Genomic DNA, 25717 nt, shown 5'->3' on the forward strand with positions numbered 1-25717 from the left:
GCCAAAATGCATAAAATAATAAAATTCTGCTCATGATCTATGAAATATGCAAGTTCTAAACGGAAAAGCAATGCCTTCACAAGTGTAGCATTATCAAGTTGTGTACGCACTTCAGTGTGTGCGCATGTGCGTGCATGTGCGCCTGCGTGCGTGTGTACATGTGTACACGCACGATACAAAGGACCCGTGAACAGCGCCCGTATGCGCTCCCTTTCATCCAACACACAGCGGTGCGTGCAAACACAAAAAAAGCGGGAACTTTGATTTATTAGGAATCGTCTCTCTCTCGCCGCGACGCAAACCGCTCCGTCGCTGCCGTTAATGTCTTTCCCTCGGAATTTATGTCTGTCTCCGTGTCCTGTCTCCTCTCTTCCTCCCCTCCATCCCCTCCCTCCCTCCCTCCCTCCCTCCTCTCCATCTCCTCCCTCCCTCCCCCCTCTCTCTCGTCTCCTCTCCTCTCTTCCTCCCCTCCATCCCCTCCCTCCCTCCCTCCCTCCTCTCCATCTCCTCCCTCCCTCCCCCCTCTCTCTCGTCTCCTCTCCTCTCTTCCTCCCTTCCATCTCCTCCCTCCCTTCCCCCCCCCCCTCCCTCTCCTCTTCTCTCTTCTCCTCTCCTCCCTCCCCCCATTTCCCCTCCTCCCTCTCGTCTCCTCTCCTCCCTCTCTTCCCTCCCTCCCCTCCCCTCTCCTCTCCTCACTTCTCGTCTCGCAACCCATTAGAGAATTTCCCTGTGAAGGCCTTCGGGCCGCGTCGCGCATCACAGCCACAGAAATGAAAGGCATTATACATTACAAAGTGTTTGATTTAAGCCTGATTTACACTGCTCTAACCCCGCAGCACGGAGCTGAGAGAGAGAGGGGGGAGAGAGAGAGAGAGAGAGAGAGAGAGAGAGAGGGAAAGAGAGAGAGAGGGAGAGGGGGAGAGAGAGAGAGAGAGGGAACGAGAGGGAGAGGGAGAGAGAGAGAGAGAGAGGGAGAGAGAGAGAGAGAGAGAGAGAGAGAGAGATAAAAAACATGATAGGCTCTCAGATCCATCTGCAAATATTCCAGAGACATCAGTGCGTCAGGTGGATGGGGTGGGCTGGGGTGGCGGTGCAAATACTTTATAAGATTCACCTTCAGCGTCATTGTCATCACGGTCGTCGCCGTGATGGCCAGGGAGCACATCTCCATCAGAGTCGGGGAGGGGGGGTGGGGGGATGAATCGGGGGGGGGGGCGGGGGAGTTGTATAAGGACGGGAGGAGAATCTAGTTGCCTGGATCAGTCGACTATGAGGCACTGCACACACACACACACACACACACACACACACACAAACGCACACGCACACACACATACCCGCTGCTGTACTGGAGACTATAAACTCTACTGGTGAATAACCTGCTGCTGATTATTCATGAAAGAGAAACAGATATAACTACAGACAGACAGACAGACAGACAGACAGACCTAGACGGACTGACAGATATACTGACAGAAAGAGAGGCAGACAAACACAGAGAGAGACAGATATACCCTCAGACAGACATTCTCACAGACAGAGCCAGATATACCCACAGACAGAGAGACAGATAAACCCACTGACAGATATACCTACACACAGAGAGAAACATATACCCACAGACAGAGAGACAGAGAAACATAGAGAGAGACAGACAGACTGACAGACAGAGACAGATATACCTGGAGACAGACAGACAGACAGACTTAGTTGACAGGCAAATATACCTACGTGCAGACAGATACAGCAGAATGACAGATGTTCCCAAGGACAGACAGACAGACATGTAAGCCTAGAGACTGACAGATACCCACAGACAGCTACAGACTACAGACTCCAACAGATGCACCCAAACAGACAGACAGATTTACAATAAGACAGATAGATGCAGACGTACAGGAAAACAGGTATACCTAGAAAGATACAGACACACAGACCTATGTATCCACAAAAACACCGACAGACAGACAGACAGACAGACAGACAGACAGACAGACAGACAGACAGACAGACAGACAGACAGACAAACAGATGAACGTGAGACTGGTAACCTTTCAAACAAATTAGAAACTTAAGAGATGTAAATTTCGACCTGCCCTGGAATAATAAGTGACCACCGACATAAGCATGCAGACATCTTTTTCCATTTTAATTATTATTGTCATTTTTTTCTTTTTTTGAAAAGTGAAACTATTTCCAATTCTTGCCGCGAGTGATGGGGAGTAAAATATGCATGAATATTCTCTGTGTCTGCCCGTTTTGATAATTGGTAGGACGCGCTTCCCACCTACTCGGCGTCCTAATACCTGACAGCTTGTAAACAGCGACTGCTAAACGCGGGCGACAGCTGATCAACAGGGTTTCCATGCCGATGGATCGCTGGCGCTTTCCCTCATCCCAGTCTTTTTTTGTTCTTCCATCTGGCTTTGTGTCGGGGAAAAAAAGAAAGCGCGAAACACGCTGGCGCTAAAGAGGTTAAAAATAAGTGATAATTTAGCGTGAAGTATCGTCTTAAGAGAAGCTTCTGGATTAACGCACGTGCATGCGTGCGTGCGTGCGTGCGTGCGTGCTTGCGTGCGTGCGTATGTGTGTTAATTCTCACATTATAATAGCGGTTTTCCTTTTCTTTGTTTGTTTGTTGTCTTTCATTTTTTTTCCGTCTGGTGGCTTGAAAAGAGATTTGTCTTGATTGATCTCGAAGCGCGAGGACATCAGGGCTGTAACACCCACTTTGAAGGTGCTCCCCTCGCCTATCAATCCTCACCCATATGGCGCGCGCGGCGGCAGTGCAGATATATCACCTCTGTACTCTGTTCTCGCCCCTCCCCGAAAGAAACATCAGCACCCCCTTCTTCCCCACCAACCCCTGCCGCCACGTAGCATAGCCTAGCCTAGCGCTGTGGTGCGCTAACAAGCTGCGCACGCCCAGCGTGCTAACGCTTAGCTCTGTACCTCTCAGGGAACAGAAGAACGTCTGGGAGGAATCGTGTCGCATTTCACTTTTTAACCACATAGAAATAAGAATGATTCTTTGTTTGGTTTTTCGTTTTATCACCGGCGGTTTTTTGATCGATATCGTGGCGCTCTGTGCAAAGTCGGTAGGCCTTTCCCTGTCTAAGTAAAGACCAAAGGCCTTGTGGTCTTTTTTGCCTTCTGGGCATGAAAAGAAAAGGCGGGACAGACAGCTTGTGTTTATTTACCTCACTGAGATCGCAGCTTGTCCACACTGCTTCAAGGAGAGATCCGCTCTCATCATTAAGGCTGTGTTCATGTGCCTGTATGGTAGGGAGGAGCGGCTGTTTAATAAACACATTTTAACCTGGGTAAATGATCCATTCATAGCAGCACTTGACCCCAATCAATATCCGTCTAATCTTAACATCGCAGCCGTCGAATGGCTGCCGTGCCGTCACAGCGATATAGGCAGAGGCTGTAGGTATTCCACAGATATGTGTTCTTCACATACATGGCCATCACAGTGAGGTCAGATCTATCATCTGGAGGAATTGCACTATAAGATATTTGCTCCTCGCAGCGGTCATTACGGTGAGGTTGTGCTAGGGGATGTAAAGCTGGAGGAATTCCACTAAGAGAGAGATATGTCACATCTCTTAGCGATAACACTATTCTCAGGTTACGGTGCTCTGTGTGTGGCTGCCAAAATAGCGGGGTAGTACTTAGGTAACGGCGTGTTTTGCTTTCTGAAAATTACTTCCATACGGCTCTGTCGTAAGCAGGAGATTTGTGGGGGTCTTCCGCCGACCAATAAAAAAGCAGCATTGTCGCCGTTGCCAAGTAAGCACTTACTTCCTGCGATGAGCGGCAGCAAACTATCGGCAACACCAAGACACAAATCTCCTCTGTAAATCAGCCCCCCATATTGGTTTTGTTGTCACTCCACTCGTACCGTCGAGAGGGGAGATTTACACCTGTGCTAGCTTGTTGATAAATCAGACGCAGAAGAGTCAAATACTCCTCAAGCGCCAAGACAAAGTTTTTGTTACAAAGTACAGCATAAGAACGACAGAACAGGTTTGAGAGAAACAAATTCCCACCCACAATGCAGACTTTTTCTTTTTTGTTGTGGCTTTAATTATATGTCTAAAATATAATTACATGCTAATTTGCTTACGTATTATGTCTCCCCATCTGGCAGCGTGTTGCTAGCCTTTGTATGGCTTTTCTCTGGGCTTGTGTCAGATGTTTTTACCCGCAATGTTTCCATTCCTCACGACTGTAATTGTGATAATGGGTCTTATAAATAAACCTGATGCAGCTCGACAGTTTAAATATTGTTTGTATCTTTATCCTATGCATTGCTCTGGGAAGGAACTGCTCAGGGTTTAGCCAGAGTGTTATGAAGGCAGTGATAACAGCAAACAAAAAGCAACATTGATTAAATTAAATTCACTCTTTTGTCCTTCTGTTTGTTCTCAGCTGATCCAGACGATCAGCGCGGTGGATAAGGACGAGCCACCAAGTGGACACCGCTTCTACTTCTCCCTGGCCTCGCCTGTAGCGGGGAACCTAAACTTCACCCTCCGCGACAACAAAGGTACCCCACTCAGATGGCTTCAGCTCACCCCTGACCCAAACAAACACACTTCAACACTGCGCAGGACCCTGCGAAGAAATAAAACACTTGATCTGGAAACAGTGCAAAGGCAGTGTTTTGTTGTGCTGATGTACTCTCAGGTAAATGTATGAATTTTTACTCATTGTGATTTATTTTCATTTTAACAACTTTATTTTGAAGACAAAATTGATCTGGCTTTGTCAGAGGAGAAAAGGTTTAACGTATTTAATATATTTGAGATAAGTACTTCAAGATGTTAGACTGAAGCACTTCATGCGTGTAGGACACAAACTCAAATATATTCGATATAGGTAATTTAATATGATAATACATATGATGACATTAAGTAAAGTAATTGTTTGCAAAAAACAATGCAAGAAATTTTTCCTTCTTGATATTTTCTTATAATTACAGTGAAACGATTAAAGAAATGAATCATTAAAAAGTAAGATTACAAAGTGATAGAGCAACAAGTCAAAATTCAAAAGTATAAATAGAGGAATTAGATAACACACTATGCCCCCTGCTTTAGAAACTGAGCGGACATTGTTTGTTGCGTGATGATTTACAGCTTGGTGTTCACCCAGTGCCGGGCTGATAACAGGAGTACTGAACAACACATTCCTTGCAAATAAAGGGCACAAGGTTGTGTGTTTCTGTATTTTTGAAACGCAACAGAAGCTCTTACATTACACGTTCTGCTGACATGTTTCTCTCGGTGTGTCACCATCTTTCCTATCGTCTCGTCCTTAATTTAAAAAAAACTTAAACATCCAACCCGTCAATACATTTTTTATCTTTGGAAAGAAAAAACATATATATTTGTGCGTTCGTGGCGAGAGATTCATTTGCGTTTTGACAGCTGCTTTTATTTTCTGGAGTCCTTTTGTTTTGCCAGCCCTCCATCTCTGTTCTGTTTTCAGCTCGGTCTCTCCTTTGCCTCCATTTCTATCCGCTTCCTGGCACGATCATGATTCATGATCATGACCAAACATTAAAATCTTTCCCCTCATCAAACAGAATGGTGGAGGAATCAACAGTTGGTTGTGAGCGCAGCGTGAAGGAGCGCGTGTGTTCCAAGAGTCGTGTTAATGACACCATCTGTTAATCCTGAGCAAGCACTCTAATACCAGCCAACACAATGCACATACCATCGATAATACTGCACACACACATATCTATATTCATAGCTGCAGTGGCTTTAAATCCTAATAGTACATCCTGAAGTCCGTTACTTAACTGATTGTAAATGTGTGATTAAACTGTCATAAATTTGCATAACCTTGCTTTAAATTTATGCTTTCGTCCTATTTAAAAGACAGGCACTCCTTCTTTTGTTGGGTTGGAACTTTTTTATGTCTGAACACACTTGAAAAGTTTTTGAAGACATGAAAAAGTCTCAGAAATCATTCCGAGGTATCATTCTGCGTGATAGTGCACTTATTGCTCTCAAAGCCATCCTGAGAAAGAGGGATTCCCCTTTTGTCCCGAAGCCCCCTCAGAACAGGGCAGCAGAGTATATTTTGTAGGGACTTTGACTCCCTGCCAAAAGCCTTTGGGTCTGATTATCCAATGCTTGGAAATGCCACTGCTTAGGAACAAAGCGTCTACTAAATGTTAAACAATTATTAGTGATAATGTAACAAAAGCCTATGCTACACGCCACCTAAGGGGCTGCCACACTCCACCTGGGTGACTCCTGTTGGGCTCCTCCAGGCAAAAAATGACACAGGGTAGGGATGTTGAATTGGGTTTATTGTAAAGCTTGCAGGTAATGAACACATCAATGGTGCTCCACTGCCACACAGGAGATCTACCTGAGTGTGTGTGGGGATGGCTGGTTTAACGTGGGCACACTGATTGCTCAATGTGCAACAGGTGTGTATCCTCCCCCAGCTCCAGAGTCCTGTCGGACTGGGCCAGGTGAGGCTGCTCCAACCAGCCGTCATCCACACACGCTCCCGCAGCGATGAGGTCCTCACAAAGCCCAGGATCAATTTGCATAGAAAATACAATTATTGTAATATATATAGGCTTAGAAATAGAATTATTACGATATTCTTTTGGATAGAAATACAAATATTGTAATATATGCTTGCAAGGAAATACAAATAGTACCATTTTCTGTTGGATTGAAACACAATATTGTGATATATTGGCATAGAAATACAAATATGACAACAGAAATACAAATTTCTTCCGAATATATATACAACTATTGTCTAGTGTGTTTGTATAAAAATACAAATAAACAACCCTCGAAACTAAAGCTGTGACCCCCCCCCCACATCCAGACAACACGGCGTCCATCTTGACGAAGCGCGGTGGGTTCCGGCGGCGCGAGCAGCCGGTGTACCGCCTGCCGGTGCTCATCGTGGACAGCGGCAGCCCGGCTCTGAGCAGCACGAACACGCTGGCGCTGCGGGTGTGCGACTGCGACGCCGACGGCGTGGCCATGTCCTGCGGCGCCGTGGCCTACACCGCCACGGGGCTCAGCACCGGCGCGCTGCTCGCCATCCTGGGGTGTATCCTCACGCTGCTCAGTAAGTCCACCTGGCCGCCGGGCAAACGCAGACCCCGACCAAACTGTTCTGTGCTTCATTTTATTATTCATGGAGATACAGTGAGTTAGACAGGAAGGTATGGAGGGGGAGAGGGGAGGTCATGCAGCAAAGGATCATGGGAAGGAATCTAACCCGAACCACACTGTTCTTTTTCTTTTTTTAAGATTTGTTTTTGCGTTTTATTTATTCATGAGTGTAGACAGGAAGTGAGTTAGACAGGAAGGTATGGAGGGGGAGAGGGGAGGACATGCATCAAAGGATCATGGGAAGGAATCGAACCCGGTTCACTGCTGTAAGCACTGGGCCTTAATGGTACACACTCTACCTGGTGAGATCCCAAACTAAACTTATTTTGGGAGGAATGGCAATTTTTTGTTCTTGTGAAACTTTAAAGCTGGAGTAGAAAAGTTGCATGCTGCTGGTTTAACTTAATGCGACTTAAGGGTGTCGCTTTAGTGCAAAGTGAAATAAATGTACCTTCATTAAAAGATAAGCCAAGATATCAGTTTGTATTGGTTCAATCATGACCTTTAACCTTTCAGTTAAAGGTCAATAAGCTGAGGGTCTAATGTTTAAGGTTAACATTAAAGAAATCTAAATACATAAAAGACAAGATTTTACTTTTATATCCAAGTCATGACCTATAATCTTTCACTGCCTAGAGAGGTAAAAGTTTGTTTAAGTTAAATGTCTTTTAGGCAAGATTAGAAGCTATTATTTGAATGTAATTTGTTAGAAAAGGCCTAGCAATCCATCAGCTATTAGTGAGTGAAATGCGCTGAGAGAAGAGCTGCTTCCAGTTGAATGCACCGGCCCCTGAATGTGCCAATTTAAATTTGATGCTTCGTCAAGCTAATTTCTAGCCAATCAAGGCATCTCTTCCCTGATTGGTTCTGGGAATCCATCTCACCTGTCAATCACAGGCGTATAAATGCCAGACTTGGGGTGCATCCAAATACTAAGTGTATACTATTTCTGTTCAGTGTCTACTACTTGACCGTTAAGGTAGTACGTTTTACAACTATGCGTAGAATGCCTCCGAACGCTTCCGAACACCACCGGATGTTTGGAGATGATGTATTTCCCCATCAGATGCCGGCAAAATTAAAGTCACCTGCGATAATTTACCGATTTTTTTTTCTTTTTCTTTTTACCACAGCGTTCTTCTTCTTCGGTTACCAGACTCCGGCTGAATTGTGGGATAGCGTAGTGACCTACCGTTGTATACTGTGGCGGTAGTACGCATTCTGATTTTTTTTGCCTACTACACAATACGTACTGAGCATTCCGACGCGCTATATTTGTGACGCACTACAAAATGCCTACTATATAGCGGTCAAGTATAAGTATTCGGATGCAGCCTAGGATTAGGCATCTATGAGAAGGCCTAATGTTGGATTATAAACACTTCAATAAATTAAAGAATGTTGAAGAAGGCTACATATTTTGCATTGAATGATTTAGGGTTGGAGCAAATCATTTAATCACATTGATGTATACTTATGGGTAATGTTAAGCCTTGATTTTGAGTGATATAAATTTGAATGCATAAAACAGCCATTAACATTAATTTTTAATTAATTCATTTTAATCAGTGTTCTACAGCTTCTTTCTACGTTTAATGCTGGTTTCGTGAAATCAAATAAAGATTAGACAAAATATAATCATATTCATCCCGCAGCGGAGTAATGCATAATTACAAACATTATGACACTTCCAGGGGCTGTCATATTCATTTTTTTATGGTGTTAACTCAGCAATTAATCTTATTGCACAGATTTTGTTCTTGTTTTGAACAGTTGTTGTTGTGTTGTTTCTGACACCATGCTGTCAAAATATTTTAAACAAGGTGCAGCTTAAAGAGCAGAAGATGATGATTGATCTTTAAAAGCAGTACCAGACTCCCCGACCCTGCCTTATAACAGAACTCTCAGGTTGTGTTCATTCTCCGGCTGCCCTTTTAACACCCATTTAGTCCTGCTGAGTGGAGGACAGGTGTGTCGCATCAACACTCATCAGCAGGTGACGGGGTAACCCTGTCAGCCAAAAGGAAGCTATGCATGAAATAGCATGTGTTTAGCAGTTGACCCTGCTAAACTGGCCTCCTCCAGGTTGATGATGAAAATTCCAGTCTATTGTGGTGTTGGTGCAGGAACAGCAAGTGTTGCATTCTGACGTGTGTGTGTGTGTGTGTGTGTGTGTGTGTGTGTGTGTGTGTGTGTGTGTGCGTGTGTGTGTGTGCGTGTGTGTGTGTGCGCGTGTGTGTGTGTGTGTGTGCGCGTGTGCGTTTTGATTTCCCAATGCACAACAGGTGTGCAGCCCCAGAGTCTAATCAGTCTGACTCGGGCCAGGTGAATCTGTTAGGATTCACCTGGCCTAAACCATCAGCCACAGACCCTCGTCTATGCAAACCAATGTTTTGGGGGGGGACGGTTTTCCTTGAACTCTGAGTTGTTGCCCAGGCTCTACTCTGTAATACACAGCAATTACTGATCAGATGAACAGGCCCATTTACCGTGACGCCCAGTCCCCAATCACACGCATGACCACTAGTAGAACCACAGAATACAATACCACTATTAAAACCACAGAATACATTACTACTAGTGGAACTACAGAATACAATACCACAAGTAGAACCACAGAATACAATACTACAAGTAGAACCACAGAATACATGACCATTATTAGAACCAAAGAATACAATACTACTAGTAGAACCACAGAATAAATATGTGCTCAAAGCTTAAGTTCTGACTCAACATACTCTGCTCCATTAAGACAAGATAATTCCAGGTCTTGCTCCTTTAAAACACATGATTCTAGGTGCGTGTGACAAACACGACATACAAATACATACAAATATCACACGCTGTGTGCTTTGGCATTTAGAACCCAGGGTCTAGATTATCACCAGTAAAACCCTCAGAACTACTTTTCACAGATTAAAAATTAATTAAAAATAGAACCCACAACACAATAGATAACCACTACCTTATCGCCAGTAGAACTCTCAGAATAGAACACACAACACAATAGATAACCACTACCTTATCACCAGTAGAACTCTCAGAATAGAACCCACAACACAATAGATAACCACTACCTTATCGCCAGTAGAACCCTCAGAATAGAACACACAACACAATAGATAACCACTACCTTATCGCCAGTAGAACTCTCAGAATAGAACACACAACACAATAGATAACCACTACCTTATCGCCAGTAGAACTCTCAGAATAGAACACACGACACAATAGATAACCACTACCTTATCGCCAGTAGAACCCTCTGAATAGAACACACAACACAATAGATAACCACTACCTTATCGCCAGTAGAACCCTCAGAATAGAACCCACAACACAATAGATAACCACTACCTTTTCGCCAATAGAACCCTCAGAATAGAATACAATGGATCACCACTACATTATCGCCAGTAGAAGCCTCAGAATAGTACACACAGCACAGTAGATAACAACTACCTTACCGCAAGTAGACCCCTCAGAATAGAACCCACAACATAAAGGTTGACCACTACGTAATCTCACCATGCGCCAAATGATAATGGCTGACTATGACTCCATTATCTTGGCTGAATGCATGATCAGGACAGCGATAGCTCCAGGCTCAGCTGAGTGTGTCCAGCCCTCACAGGAACATGAATTGGCACTGGCACGCCTCTCACATGGATTCCTTTCTATTAAAGGTCTCCATCTTCTGATTCCTGTAGAGAATAGGTTTGATAGAAGAGTAATGGTGCTGCCGGTCACATAAAACACGGTCAACAATTCGTCTGAACCCCTGTGTGTGTGTGTGTGTTTGTGTGTGTGTGTGTGTGTGTGTGTGTGTGTGTGTGTGTGTGTGTGTGTGTGTGTGTGTGTGTGTGTGTGTGTGTGTGTGTGTGTGTGTGTGTGTGTGTGTGTGTGTGTGTGTGTGTGCGTGCGTCATTGGGAGTGAGCGCGGGCGTATTTGTGTATCTGTGTGGGTGTGTAGGTAAGAGAGAGTGATTGAGTAAGTGTGTCAGTGCTTGCTTGTCATTGGGAGTGTTTTCATATATAATCATGTATGTCCGTGTGCCTGTACTTTAAATATTGTGTGTGTGTGTGTGTGTGTGCATGTGTGTGTGTATGAGGCAGTGGGTGTGTAGGTGCTAATGGGTGTGTACTCCTTTTTCACCATACGGTCTCCTTCATAACCCTTGTGCTGAGACTTCACTCGTCAATCACATCCGTTCACACCACATTGACACATTAGCTCACACAGCCACCTTTCAGCATGCATGAGTTACTTAGCAAGTCAGTGTGTCTCAATATATATGTATGTGTAATTATATATATATATATATATGTGAGTGTTAATGTATATTTGCATCGTCTTTTCATGTGCATTAACTTGTATCATCAGAGGTCTTACTGTGTGTACGACACACTCTTCTGCCAGCTTGCCCTCAAGACATTACATTAAATGCCATATGTAGAAGCTAAAGTCAAATGACATTCATGTTAAGTAGCAAGATGCCTACTGCTAGTGGCCATCAGACCCAGAAGCTATTCGAAAATATATCGATGTGACAAGAAGCAGACATGTTAATTCTCTTGCCAACCACCGTAGCTGATTGGGTTTTAGTGATTCCATCACCGATCCAAACCTGATTCTTTGTTCAGACACTTTTATTTTGTCCTCGCCGGTCAGGTATGAATAATTCCTCCTCCGGGCCAATTAGAAAGACTGTCTGGAAGGCTCTCAGCTCCACACACCTATTTATCACTCTGTCCTTCCATTCATCTGTCTGTCTCTTGTTTTTCTTCGATTCACTCCTTCGTTTCATTAGTTTTTCATGCCTGTCTTCATATAAATGTACATCCAAAATATTTATGAAATACTCTATTTTGTGTGGTATATTTAAGAGAAAAAAAAGCGAGCGGAATCGACACCTAAACTTTGGCAGTGGAGGTAAATATTGATGTATTATAGTCATATATATTCTCTACGTATTAATACATATGTATTTCAGTCACAGCGATTCCGTGGGATGTACAATTGCATGCGTACGTTCAGATCAGGTTATGAACCAAAATTAATTATGAGACTTTAATTACGAAAGATACTTCAAAGTGGTAGGTGGATTTATTCTCAAGGTTCCTGTCTTTGTCTCCCTGGAGACACTTTTGGTAATAAGCTGTATTTGTTTGCGTACAGTGTCACAACCGACCTTCAGTCGGTCATAATCATAATACTGCGAACGCAAAGACTTTCTTTAGAGGGCAGCGTGCTAAGACCTCATCGTGTTACCTTCACTCGGCAATAGACAGTGACTTAGAGGAAATTTGTTTACATGAAAATCTTCAAGACTGCCACTTTGAAACAACGGTATCATTATAGCTTGGTATTGAACCGCTGTCAGTGGGGAGCTGACATACGCAAGCAAGCGTGTTACGGTAATGAAGCGGGCGACACGCAGAGAAAAAAAACACTCATGTAACTAGTTGTGTCTTGATGGATCGCTTACACAATTCAATTACACTAAAGGCCGTAGAACAGGCGAATTGATGGTCGTCCTGCATTACGTTAACGCCGCGAGTCTCGCTGATGAAGATGCGGACCTTAAAAGGTTGGATTGGCCCCCTGACCTCGCCCGGCTTCATGGATAATTTCACACCGGCGGCTCCGTTTCCCCAGTGAAGCCTTGATCTATTCATATTCCCTGGCTCCCCTCGCGCTGGCCGCCAGCCAATGGGAGAGGCATAATGTCTTGTCTTCAAGGCGTGAGTCCCCGAAAGAATATAAGGGAGAGAGAGGGGGGGAGAAGGTGGGATGGAGAGACAAGGGGGGGGGGGGGGGGGGGCAGTAAGGGAGGAAGGGAGACAAATGGAATGGAGGGTGGAAGAGAGAGAAAGGTGGAGAGAGTGAGGAGGGAGAGAGCCAGTAGGGAGAGAGACTAGAGCAATTCTATTCCATTGTGCCACGACGCAGCTCATGAGCCGTTGAAATCAAAGAAAAAAGTGTCACCAGCACTACACCCGTGATGTGAATCTTCCAAGCATTTCACCCAATATTAGAGGCTGGCTGTTAAACAGTAGGGACCTGTTCCCCCCCTCCCTATGTAGCATCCCCCACCCGCTGTAGCTAGCCAACCTACCATGTCACACCCCCGGCAGCTATTTTGAATGCGGGGGGGGCGCACTTCAGTCTGAGAATCCCCCGCCTTCCCCGTCCCTCCTCCTCAAATGGAACTCTTATTACGGGATGTGAAGTAGTAGTTGCCATTAGTTCCCCGCCACTCTCCCCCCTTTCCTTCCTCCCCTCTATACCATCCTTCCTGTAGCCCCAGCAGGGGTAGGTGGGGGGTTCGGGGGGGGCAATGGGGGCAGGGAGCGATATGTCAGGGGCTCAGGCTGACGGTGACGGATGGCGGATCATTAGACAGGTGCCAGGTTGCTCGGCTGGAGAGTTATTTTCAGCCTATCAACGCATGGCGACGGAGGAGGAAGAGGAGGAAGAGAAGGAGGTGGAGGAGGAGAAGGGGGTGGGGGGGTGCACTCAGACGACCACTAGGTTAGAGTTTGGCGAAGTTTCATTCCGGTTCTCGGCGCGGCGATGTCAGAGGGTTCCGCGGCCACGGCGGACGCGGAAGCGATATTGGTTTATTACATTGTGGCGGGAAAATTAGGGGGGAGGAGGAGGAGGAGGAGGAGGAGGAGGAGGAGGAAGAGGAAGAGGAGGAGGAAGGGGAGGAGGCGGCGAGCGACGGCTTCCCAGCGGGCCGGGGATGGGTTCTTCATGTTGAGATCCACTTATGGTTTTTTTTGATCGGGTTATGTGGGTTGAGGTGGTATTGTCATCTGAATAAACGGCAGGTAGATGGAAACGTGTTCGGACAGCGAAGCAGATGAGGGACTGGAAGCCGCTTGTTGTCTGGAAAACAACAGAGACCGAGTATTGATGCTGCCGACTGACTGACTCACGGCTCCGCAGCCAATAGTGATGAATGGATAATGATTTCCGTTTTTCACGTTTGATGACGGTGGTTATGACGGTGATGGTTATTAATTATGAAATGATATGTTGTAAATAATAATCGTATGAATGCGATGATCGTGATGCTAGAACCACACAGGAGAAGGAGAATATATTCATATTTTTGTTATTAAAAGCAGCGTTAATAATGTATATTAGTAATCATGTCATTAGCACCTCCGTTGCATCATTGCATCACAATCGAGGATCATAACATTAATAATATGCTTATTAATAATGTTATATTGTTTACCTCTCCTTCCAGTCATGGTGCTCCTGACAGGATCATAACATTAATGACAAGTTTATTAATGACGTTTCATTGTCCTGCCAGTCATGGTGCTACTGATTGAGACGATGTACAGGATCATAACATTAATAACAAGTTCATTGATAATGTTATATTGTTTAGTTGTCCTTCCAGTAGTGATGCTGCTGATTGTGACAATGTACAGGATCATAACATTAATAACGTTCTATTGTCCTTCCCGTCATGGTGCTGCTGATCGTGGATCATAACATTAATAACATTAATATTGTTATATTGCCCCTCCAGTCATGGTGCTGCTGATGATGACGATGCACAGATCATAACATTAATAACATGTTTATTAATAATGTTCTATTGTTTTATTGTTCTTCCAGTCATGGTGCGCCTGACAGGATCATAACATTAATAACATGTTCATTGATGACGTTTAATTATCTATCCAGTCATGGTGTTGCTGACAGGAACATAACATTAATAACATGTTCATTAATGATGCTCTATTGTTTTACTGTCCTTCCAGTCATGGTGCTGCTGATCGTGACGATGCGCGGCCGCAGGAAGACGCCTCTGATCCTGGAGGAGGAGCGGGACATCAGGGAGAACATCGTGCGCTACGACGACGAGGGCGGCGGCGAGGAGGACACCGAGGCCTTCGACATGGTGGCCCTGCGCAACCTCAACGCCATGCACGCCGACCTGGGCGCCGCCCTGCGCGGCGGCGGCGGCGACCCCAAGGCCCGCCGCGACGTCACCCCGGACACGCCCACCTTCTTCCGCTACCCGCCGCCGCAGCAGGCGCCCTCCGGCTCTTCCCATCGGCCCGCCGCCTTCAAGTCGCTGCCGGACCACGTGGTGTTCCGCGAGTTCATCTGGGACCGGCTGAAAGTGGCGGACGTGGACCCGTCGGCGCCACCGTACGACTCGCTGCAGACCTACGCCTTCGAGGGGAGCGGCTCAGTGGCCGAGTCGCTGAGCTCGCTGGAGTCGCTGAGCTCGGACTCGGAGCACAGCTACGACTACCTCAGCAACTGGGGCCCGCGCTTTAAAAAGCTGGCCGACCTGTACGGCAACGGAGACGCCGCCTCCGCCGCCGCCGCCAGCAGCGTCAGCGTCTTCTCATAGCCCTCCGGCCTTGCGAGAAATGAAAAGAAATATGTTTTTAAACTGTTACTGTTTTGTTTGTTTGTTTTTTCCACGTCGACGCCGACTTCAAAAAAAACGTCAGCGACGCTGTTTTATTTATTAGCTGAGGAGGTGAGCGAGGGCTTCGCGGCCGACGAGGCGACGATTTTGATTACAGCTCGACAAACTGTGAACTTAAAAAGAACGAACTGGAATGGCGTCCAAATGTTTTGGCGCATCTTGCCTCCCTCGCACGCCGGCGTTTCAGAAGTGTGACTCGGGGAGATTCGACACAGACTTCTGAAGAAGAGGACTCCACAGGGGAAGGAACCTTTTTGCTCAAAAGACATTAAAGGCTTGAGATTGGGCTGGGCTCCAGCCACTGTTCAGGGGAGCGATTCAACGGAGAGAGAGAGAGACGAGAGAGAGAAGAGAGAGAGAGAGCAAAGAGACAAGTGTTCTTTCATCGGGGTGATGGCCAGAAACCTGGCACTCTTGCATTCCTTGGCCTATCTTACAAAAATAAACCCATGGCGTTCTCCTGAATTGAATCTCAGTTCCCCGGCGGCTAATCGGTCTGTCGTTGGTTTCATTGTTTTTTGCTGAGGGGGCTGCCAGGGGATTAGTGTATCGTTTAGTGTGTGTGTGGGGGGGGGGACGTTTAATAAAGTATGGAACTAGTTCTTATACTCGGTCATACCTGCTACTAACTGTGGTGTAGGAGTGAAACTTTGTACACAACTTCCACAAGTTAGCCAGAGTAGCAGCGCTAAGACATATGGTAGTCTACAAATGATGAAGAAGAAGATAAATGGATCGCCTGATGTCTCTTTTTAGGGAGCGGGGCATTGGAAGTACAATCACCTCAAACTCTCCTCACAAAAAAAAAACATTTTTTCAAGATGTTAAAGTGTGATGTTGTTCGAGTTTGTTTTATTCTTCAGCCTTTCTATTGCCATGTCCGATGTATGAGTTCATTAACGATGTAATGAATCCGACCGCAGCCTTTACGGAGTCTGTCGTCCTGTCGCTATCCACCAGAGGAAACGAAAAGATGAAATGGACGAAATCTTTGCAGAAGATCGTTTTTTGTGCTTGGTTTCAAGAATCTTGCGAAGTTTCCTCGCAAGATAAAAAAAAAAAAGACCGAAGTGACAGTCGTTAGCAGGGTAGTCATCTGAGTAAATCAATTTTGCTTCTGTAGTTTGCGAGTTCAGCCTGTTGTTATTGCAGAGATATCTTCGATCGGGGTCAAAGTTAACAATGCACAGGTTTCGTTATCGATGGTTAACTGTATAATGCTGATATTGTGCAGATATTTGTTTTTTTTTCATTTTTGCTGAAACAAATGTTACAATTGGATGTCAAAATGTATATCATGTACTATTTATTTTGAGGAGGCAAAATTGTGCTACAAATGTTTTTATCATTTTTGCTGAAAATAAAATGGACATTTAGTTCCTTAAAAGACCAACCTGGCTTCTTTATACCTGTGACCATCTAAACGATTTTATATTTCACTATTTCAACCCCTCCACTATTAAATTGACAATGTGTTGTCCTTGTTGCTGTTTCTTTGATGGGTGGGTGTTTTTTTTCGTAATAAACAACATTTGTTGAGAATATAGTTTTTTTAATCAGCTCAATTTCAGTTCCATTATCCGTCTATTCACGAAAACCACGTTGGGCACAAAAAAACACATATTTTACATGGAAATCAAATCACAAAAACGTTTGAAAGGTGTACCAAACTGTCTCATACCTTCACAAAAGAATGAGCGAGAGCACAGATTAAGATTCGCGGGGTCCAACGGAAGAGAGCAAGGTGGCGTGGAGAAGAGGAGGAGGAGGAGGAGGAAGAGGAGTGTGTGTTTGTACTTGAAAGGGCCGTTTGGGGATGGAGGCACGGGGCGTGTTGCTCCGCGTGATGAATAGTCCGGCACTCTGTTCTCCTTCTCCACAAAGCTCTCCAGCAAATTAGCTCTCCGGCCCCTTCCGTGGTCAGCTATTGCCACACCGCAGGGATGGATGTCTTTCACGTGCACACACGCCACACTGCACACAAACGCTCTGTGCACGCTAATGTCACGCACACACTCCTTCTACGTGCACCCGCCTGCAACATGCACACACTTTTCACGTGCACACGTCTGTCACATGCACACGCATCCCACAAACACCCGCCATGTCTACATTTAAAATGCCACGTGAACACATGCACGCGTACGCGTGTGTGCTACACGCACATACCTGGCACCTATATACACAAACACAGACCCTAGTGCAAGCACTCTACATGCAGTGTGGAGCGAAACACGGCTATGTTAATAGGAAGAGGAGGAAAGGGGGCCTCTTGACCTGGTTTATTTACTGTTAATGTATTTACAGTGTATTTATACAGTATCTATCCTGCTGTATAGTTGACCGTACATCAGGAGGAAACTCTGCTCCTAATGCTACCTGGGAGGATGTGTACACCTGTTTCCGACATAACCAGGGTTGTTTTACATGTTATTCATGATTATGGTAAACCTTACCGCTCTGCAGATGTGATGCAAATTACGTGAAATAATATATATAAATATATATACTTGCTTTGATGGGTTTGTGTGATTATTTGTTTGTTGGGCGGACTATGTTGCCACAAAAAGGTGTGTTGTGTGTGTTCGTTTGTTTGCACGTGAGCCATCCATATAATACTAAATAAACGCTTTGTAATGATGCAAGTCAAACTCCACTTCTAGCCACAAAGCACCACACTCTGCCTCTTCAGTCGCGTCATTCACAGATCCAGTGAGGAAGACGAGGGTCCTTGTGGCGGCGGCACCCCGACAGGTCTCCGATGAGATGTGATGCGACTGACGCCAGCGCACCTCGCTGTGATGCAATTGGCTGAAATGAGCGCATTGTGTGCGTCTGGGCTCTGGGGTCGGTAAATAAGCTGTCTCCTCTCAGGTATTGACTTAGTTGCGGTTGCCTTTGAAGACGACACACGCAGTAACATCTGAGGAGACAAACTATTTGCCGTAGCTGTAGCTCGTTCATTACCATGCTACTCCTGCTAGGCTAGTGCGAAACCGCAAAACGAACCGACACGCCGCTGAACTATTGGCCGGGAGTAGCCGGCTCATTACCACGTCGCTCACACTCGACTGCTCTTGTTTCGAATAGCGGGGAAACTGGAAGTGGAACTATTAGGTGGGGGTAGCTGCGAGACGGTAGCTAGGAGACGGTAGCTAATGCGACGCGACCGTAGCTAAGCTCTCAATAAACCAAAAGTAATACTAGGTGTAGTTAGCAGCAGCCTCAATATGACGCAACTTTAGCTGGGCTGGTGGATGAAAGGAGCGTCACGGCTCTGACTATGAGCCAGGAGGAGCTAGCTCATTAGCATGCTACTCTTCACATTCCGGTGAAGTGAAGGCAGGTGACTCGTACGCAGGAGGCCGTTAGTCATCCACAGGCTGTTCAGGAGCACATTTCTTTATAATGGCTGTCTCTTATCTCTCTTATGTCTCTTCATCTCCATTTCTCTCCCGACCACTTATTTACCAGGTATTTATTTATCATTATCGTGGCTATTCCCAGGCAGTATATTTGGTTTCCGGCTGAACAATAAAACTCTGATCACCACTTTTCCTCTGCTTGGTACAGATTTATATCGTGATTATTATATACGTCACATACGTGATTATCTTGCATCAGTTTGTTTAACATATCATTTCGTCATTTCCCATTTCAAACAACCAACTCAAAACAACAATGTTAGGAGTAAAGTTTACTAAAGATTGGTTAACTTAAGCTACATACAAAAAAGGCCACTTCGACATTAGCTCCAGCATCGCTAACGTTGGCCATCTTGCCCGATCTATTAGCCAATCAGAACCATCATCCTCTCCACCTGGCAGCTGGGGGTACTTCTGAGCAATCAGGGAGCCCCGCCTTATCAGGGGGCTCAATCCGGCCCCTCGCTTGATTACCCATGTTGGCCCCGGGGCCCACAGCAGCCACTCAGCCCCATGTCCTCTCCTCCCTTATCATAACCATGCATCATCAACAAATTGCCCTGACAAAGACGGGCCCCATCTTCCCAACGCCGACTCGGCAGCGGGGGGGGAGATTGGGGCCGGGCGGCGAGGGGGCTAATGGTGTCTGACCCCCCGGTGTCCTAGAGGAAGGGGGAGGGGGGTGGTCTTCGTCTGCAGACACTTGGCCGTGCGCTTGCACACCAGGTGTCAGCCGGTCGGCGGTGGATCCCGCTGGCGTTATTAAGCTCCTAGTGATGAATAATGGACGCGGCCGTGTTTTCATTATCACTCATAATCACCAGATATGGATGAGCTGTAGTGGCTGTGTGTGATTGTTGAGATGCATAATTAATGGCAAGTGGGGAGAAAACATGTTTGTTTTTCCTTAATCGTTCACACACATGCGTGCCATTGCTTGAACGTTCATCTTGTGTGTGTTTGGCTTCTGGTTGTCTCTCTCTCTCGTACGCACGGACCCAGTCTTACAGTGGCCAAACTGTTATATCCATTACTACATGATGTATGCAGCTCACTGCTTGAATAAATTATTAGGGGAGGGGGGGAAGCAGAATACTCTATAGCGTTTTGGTGATGGATTCCACGCCGAAAGGATCCGGGTTCAAGCCCCGATGTCCGCACTCTTAACCCGTAGGCCTCCTTCAATGAGAGACACCCTCTGACTGCTCCCCCATCCAAGAAACCCCAACGGTCTCATGAGGATAAAAGCGTCTGCTGAATGACTCGATAGGAACACATGCAGCATTTCCAAGGGCCGCATTCAGCAGGAGAATGTTTGACATGTTATTCATGATAATGTTAAACCTTACCACTCTGCAGATGTGATGCAAATAACGTGAAATAATATATCAATATATTGCTTGCTTGGATGGGTTTGTGTGATCATTTGATGGTTGGGCTTACTATTTTGCCACAAAAAGGTGTGTGCGTGTGCCTTTGTGCATGTGTGTGCAGGTGTGCGTGTGTTTGTGGATGTGTGTGCAGGTGTGTGTGTGTGCGTGTGCTTGTTTGCGCGACAGCCATCCATAAATAAACATTTTGTAATGATGCAAGTGAAACTCCACTTCTAGCCACAAAGCACCACACTCAACCTGCTCCCCCACCCAAGGTCCCGAGGCGTGCTGAATGACCCGGTAGGAGCGCACGCAGCATTTCCAAGGGCGGCATACAGCAGGAGAATGATTCTCTGCTTAGTTTCAAACCATTGAGCGGGCTGCCCGAAGTCCTGGCATATTAATTCCTCCAGATGAATATTTATTCCCCCCCTCACGTGCGCTGGAGCGTCCCCGCTCGTCCGAAGCCTCTCGTCCCATGCTCACTTTCAACACTTTCCTCTCGGCCCCTCCAGGAGATAAAACTTTTTGAGGGGCCAGTCTTCGCGGGGTTGCTCGCCATGAGCGAGGACGCCTCGCTGTGCCGCTGTCCCCCGTCCCACCTCGCCCTCCCCCCCATCCCTCTCTCTGCTCCTTTGAAAAGAGGAAAAAAAGCCAGAGAAGGGGAGATCAAAGGGGGCGTGCGGCACCATGTTTTATTCTCTCTCTCTCTCTGCATTGTGTACTCTCTACTATACTTCCACTTAAATGTGATTGGTCCCAAGACCTGGCCAATATAAATTATTCATTTGTGAGGTGTGTGTGTGTGTGTGTGTGTGTGTGTGTGTGTGTGTTTTGGTGTATGTGTGTGTGTGTGTGTGTGTGTTTGTGTGTTTTGGTGTATATGTGTGTGTGTGTGTGTCTTTGCGGATGCGTGGACGTGCATTATGTGCATGCATGCAGATGTGTGTGTATGCGTGTGTGTGTGTGTGTGTGTTTGGATTCTGAGTGAATGTGCATACGTTCACAACTTGCTGGAATGTGTATATATGTGTGTGTGTCTGAGTGTTTGTGTGTGCGTGGAACGACTGTTCGTACATGCACAGCGGGCAAGAATGTGTGTGTTTGTTTGTGCATGTGTGTGTCTGTGCGTGTGAGTGCATGCGTGTGTGTCTTCCTGGTTCTTTGGGACAGGGTGAGCACAGGCTTGGTAGAAGTAGGTCAAATTGGCAGCAACAAGACAAACAGATGAAAATTTAAACAAACAAAAAAACACACAAATACATATTTTAAATGACCTTCCATAGAAACACATTCTGACAGTTCATACATAAATAATTAGCAACATTTGAAAGATGTGAATGACGCTGGCAAATGCCAGCATCATGAAGGTTATATCTTATTCACAGTTGTAAGACGGACACACAAAAGGCACAATTAAGCTATAGTTTCATACAATAGTAGATTCATGACTGAGTATTTTTCAGACTTTTAGATGTTACGTTGTACTATTAAGACTGTATATATATAGCAAAACAGCAAAGGTAATATCAAACCAAATTGCACAAGAAGATTGAAAGAATTTAGTTCACACCCAATAAAAGGAGGAAAGGATAATCCACCAGCATCCGGGAGGGTGTTGAAAGGTCCTGGGTTCTAAACCCAACATGGCATCTGAGAGCAAGATGTCCTAAACCCTATCTGCTCCTCAATAGCATGTACAATTCAAAACCAACCTCAAGGAAAACCTTAAACACACACGCCTCGACTGACTCAACCGTAGTAAAGAAGTGAACACCCCCGACCCAATTCCACTGTAAAATAAAAAACAAATAAAACGACGACAAGCTGAAAGTCCGTTTGGGCCTCGCTGGCAGCGGGACACGCTACAACGACGGCGACAAGACCCGACGTGCGAGCCGCCATGATGGGAGCGTTTGACTAACAAGGAATTAACGTAATTACAATACGCACCGAGGGCCCCCTCTCCGCTGACGGCTGGGAACATGTCAGCGCGACGCCGCTATTAATGAGCCGTGCTCGCCCACGGCCTAATTAGCAGCTAGCGCGTCTTCTCACGCAGGTGTGTCGTTGTCGTCAGAGACTCGCGCGCAGGGGCGCCGGGTGGGAAAATAAAGCAGCGATGACTTTCTTTGGTTTGTTTACCGTGTATACATAAAAAAATTGTTACACGCAACAAACACTTGTTCAGCGCACACTGGAGTTCCTCTCGAGGGGAGGGTTGAGGTTGGGAGGGGGCTGAGCGCTAATTACGCTTTTAAATAGTCAGTTAACAGTTCAGAGGGATTATTCTTTGGCTGTTTTTTCATTTTCTTTTGTAAAGTGCACGATAACAAATAGTGTGGAGACTGTGATCTGGCCGACGGCTCTTGTTCTAGTTGCGTTTTGGTTTTGTCCGTTGCTCTTAGAGGCACTGGACAAGACGCGGGCCAGTGATTAATGGTGCCGTCCATTAGTCGAACCTTCTGCCAACCGAAATCTATTAACACTTCCATGCTCTAATCTCACTCAATATAAATCAGCCGCACGCCTCCAAACTCCACCGCTGGACATATTTGCATAATTAACCGAACATTTAGCCATATGTCATTATTTTTTCCCCCATTTTTTGGCAACCTAGAGAGGACCTCATTTATGTTAGGGGGATTGGGGTGTGTGTGTGTGTGTGTGTGTGTGTGGGGGGGGGGGGGGGGGGTATTGTCTCTGTCCTGACAAAGGCAGCGGACGCAGCCTTCATCAATTATTCATTTTGCTTTGTCTATTGATTTACATAGTTGCACATAAACCAACTGCCCCGGACAGAATAAACAGACGCCCAGGCGGCTTAATAATTCACCAGCTTTTGTTGTCCCCGGTCTTCAGTGATGGCCCGCTTTATACCGTCATAAAGTTAGAGGAACAAAAGAGGCCATGGAGTTATACTGGTCCAATTTAATAGAGTTTGAACCTGGTCTGTCGCCCCAATCTCTCTCTCTCTCTCTCTCTGAGTGTCTATCTCTCTACAAAATATTGAAATTGAAAATTCAAATTAACTTTATTGCCATGAAAATACTTCTTATAGTGCCAAAGCAAACATGAATAAAGGTGATGCGTGTCACCATCTCTGCTTTTCTGTGTGTCTCTCTCGCTCTGTTTCTCTGTCCATCTCTTTCAAACGTACTTCCGCTCTGTGTCTCTCTCTCCCTGTATTTCTGTTTCTCTCCCTCTGTCTCTGCTTCGCTCTCTCCGTCTCTCTCTCTGTTTGTGTCTCTTTCTCTCTTTCCTAGTGTGTGTATGTGTGTGTGTGACTCTCAATCCTTGAATCTACCTCCCTCTGTCTTTTTCTCTCCCTATGTCACCACTTTTCTCTAACTCTACTTCTATACATCCCTTCCGGGATAAGAGTGAAGGCTGATGAACTCTCTCTCTCTCTCTCTCTCTCTCTCTCTCTCTCTCTCTCTCTCTCTCTCTCTCTCTCTCTCTCTCTCTCTCTCTCTCTCTCTCTCTCTCTCTCTCTCTCTCTCTCTCTCTCTCTCTCTCTCTCTCTCTCTCTCTCTCTCTCTCTCTCTCTCTCTCTCTCTCTCTCTCTCTCTCTCTCTCTCCCTCTCCCTCTCTCTCCATCTGTCTGTCAATCTCTGCCTCCCTTTCTGTCTCCCTGTCTGTCTCTCCATCTCCTCCCCTGTCTCCCTTTCTGTCTCTCTGTCTCCCTGTCTCTCTCTCCCTCTCCTCCCCCCTGTCTCCCTGTCTGTCTCTCCTTCTCCTCCCCCTTGTCTCCCTGTCTGTCTCTCCCTCTCCTCCCCTTTGTCTCCGGGTCTCTCTGTCGTCCATCGCTGTGCTGCGGCTGCATTATTCATTATTCATGTGTCTGGCGGAGAGCGTCTTCAAATGGCTTGTCATTTCCTCTTACCCTCCATCAGCGGCCCGCACGCCGCAGACCCCAGCCGCGCTCCCCGGGAGGGGGTGAAGCAATCTGCGTCCGGAGCTTTCGGCCAAACACCCGGTGCGTATACATACTGACGGACCTGTTTACAGGTGGGCTTAAACCTCCGCGCGGAGGGGTAGAGATGGGGGGAGGAGAGGAGGAGGGTAGGTATGCTTGAGTAGGTATCTTCAGGGTATTCATACAATCTGTTGTGGCACATTTCAATCCTGCGCCACGACACCAGCCCTCCCTCTCCGTCTTGCCTGCGAAGCCGTGCACACCGCCACCCTTACCTCCCACACACACACCAAACCCATCCACCCATACTCACACACACACACCGAACACACACACACACACACACACACACACACACACACACACACACACACACGCAGCCGGAGTAAACAGGAGGACCGCATCACCTGACTCGCTGCCAAACTAAAGTTTATGGCGGTGTCAAGGAAAAAGTTGCAGAAGGACAAACAAGGAGGGGTGAAAACAACATAAAAGTTTTTTGCATTTCATTTCCCTTTTTCTCTCAGTCTCTCTCTCTCTCCCTCTCTCTCTCTCTCTCTCTCTCTGTCTCTCTCAGTCTCTCTCTCTCTCTCCCTCTCTCTCTCTATTGCTTTTTGTTCTCTCTTAACGATTCCCCCGACAGTGCCGTGGCAGCCACCGGCGGCGCATGGACGCATGTCTGATGAGACGGCGAAACACATCAAGGCCCGCTCCCGTGTCTTTAGGTTGCGTGCGTTGGCGTGAACACGGTGTAACATTACATGCCTTGTCGGAACCTCCGCTCCCCACCTCTCAAGGCTGGTGACACTCTGTCATCCAGCCCACAAGCCCCTCAGGCCCCCTCCCTCCCGACGGGCCCCCCGCCCCCCCTGTGGTGCGGTGCGACTTGGCTGTTTGTATTTACAGAGTTTGTTTGCGTGACACCCATCCCCTTATCCCCGCCGTGCCAGCCCCCCAGGGCGGCAGGCGCGCTTTCCTCTGCGGTAATTGGGATTGCCGTCATTCGGCGCGCCCCTAATGTCTGCCACTCAGCATTAACATGTCATTAGTTTTTTTCTGGGAGCGTTGAGTCAGAAAATTAGAGGTCTCCACAGACCCCGGGCAGCGTCAATACGGGCGGAGGAAGCCGGCGGTGTCGCTGCCGACGGCGGAACGGGAGAGCGAGAGAGCGAGAGGGAGGGAGAGCGAGAGAGAGAGTGTGGAGTAGAGGCAAAGACAAAAGGTAGAAGTGGAGGGAGAGAAATCAGTATTTCAGAGGACTAGAGGGAGAGAGAGATGGAGCGATACACAGAGAGGGGGATGGAGAAAGGCGACGGAGGTGGAGAGAATTGAATAAAGGGAGAAACAAAGAGACAAAGTG

General features: G+C 46.5%; 1 protein-coding gene across 1 annotated transcript in view; it reads left to right on the forward strand.

Annotated features, from left to right (window-relative positions):
* The window catches only part of LOC307089072 (cadherin-7-like), a gene marked incomplete at both ends in the record, with an annotated part of 87193 nt that extends 71634 nt beyond the window's left edge, over positions 1-15559 (forward strand). Inside the window, 3 exons of the mRNA XM_079755170.1 lie at positions 4438-4555; positions 6871-7119; positions 14958-15559. Coding sequence (XP_079611296.1) covers positions 4438-4555; positions 6871-7119; positions 14958-15559 — 969 coding nt within the window. The remainder of the gene's footprint in view (positions 1-4437; positions 4556-6870; positions 7120-14957) is intronic.
* Between the last annotated feature and the right edge of the window lie 10158 nt (positions 15560-25717).

Source organism: Pollachius pollachius (assembly GCF_949987615.1).
Source record: "Pollachius pollachius genome assembly, chromosome: 17".
Classification (NCBI taxonomy): domain Eukaryota; kingdom Metazoa; phylum Chordata; class Actinopteri; order Gadiformes; family Gadidae; genus Pollachius; species Pollachius pollachius.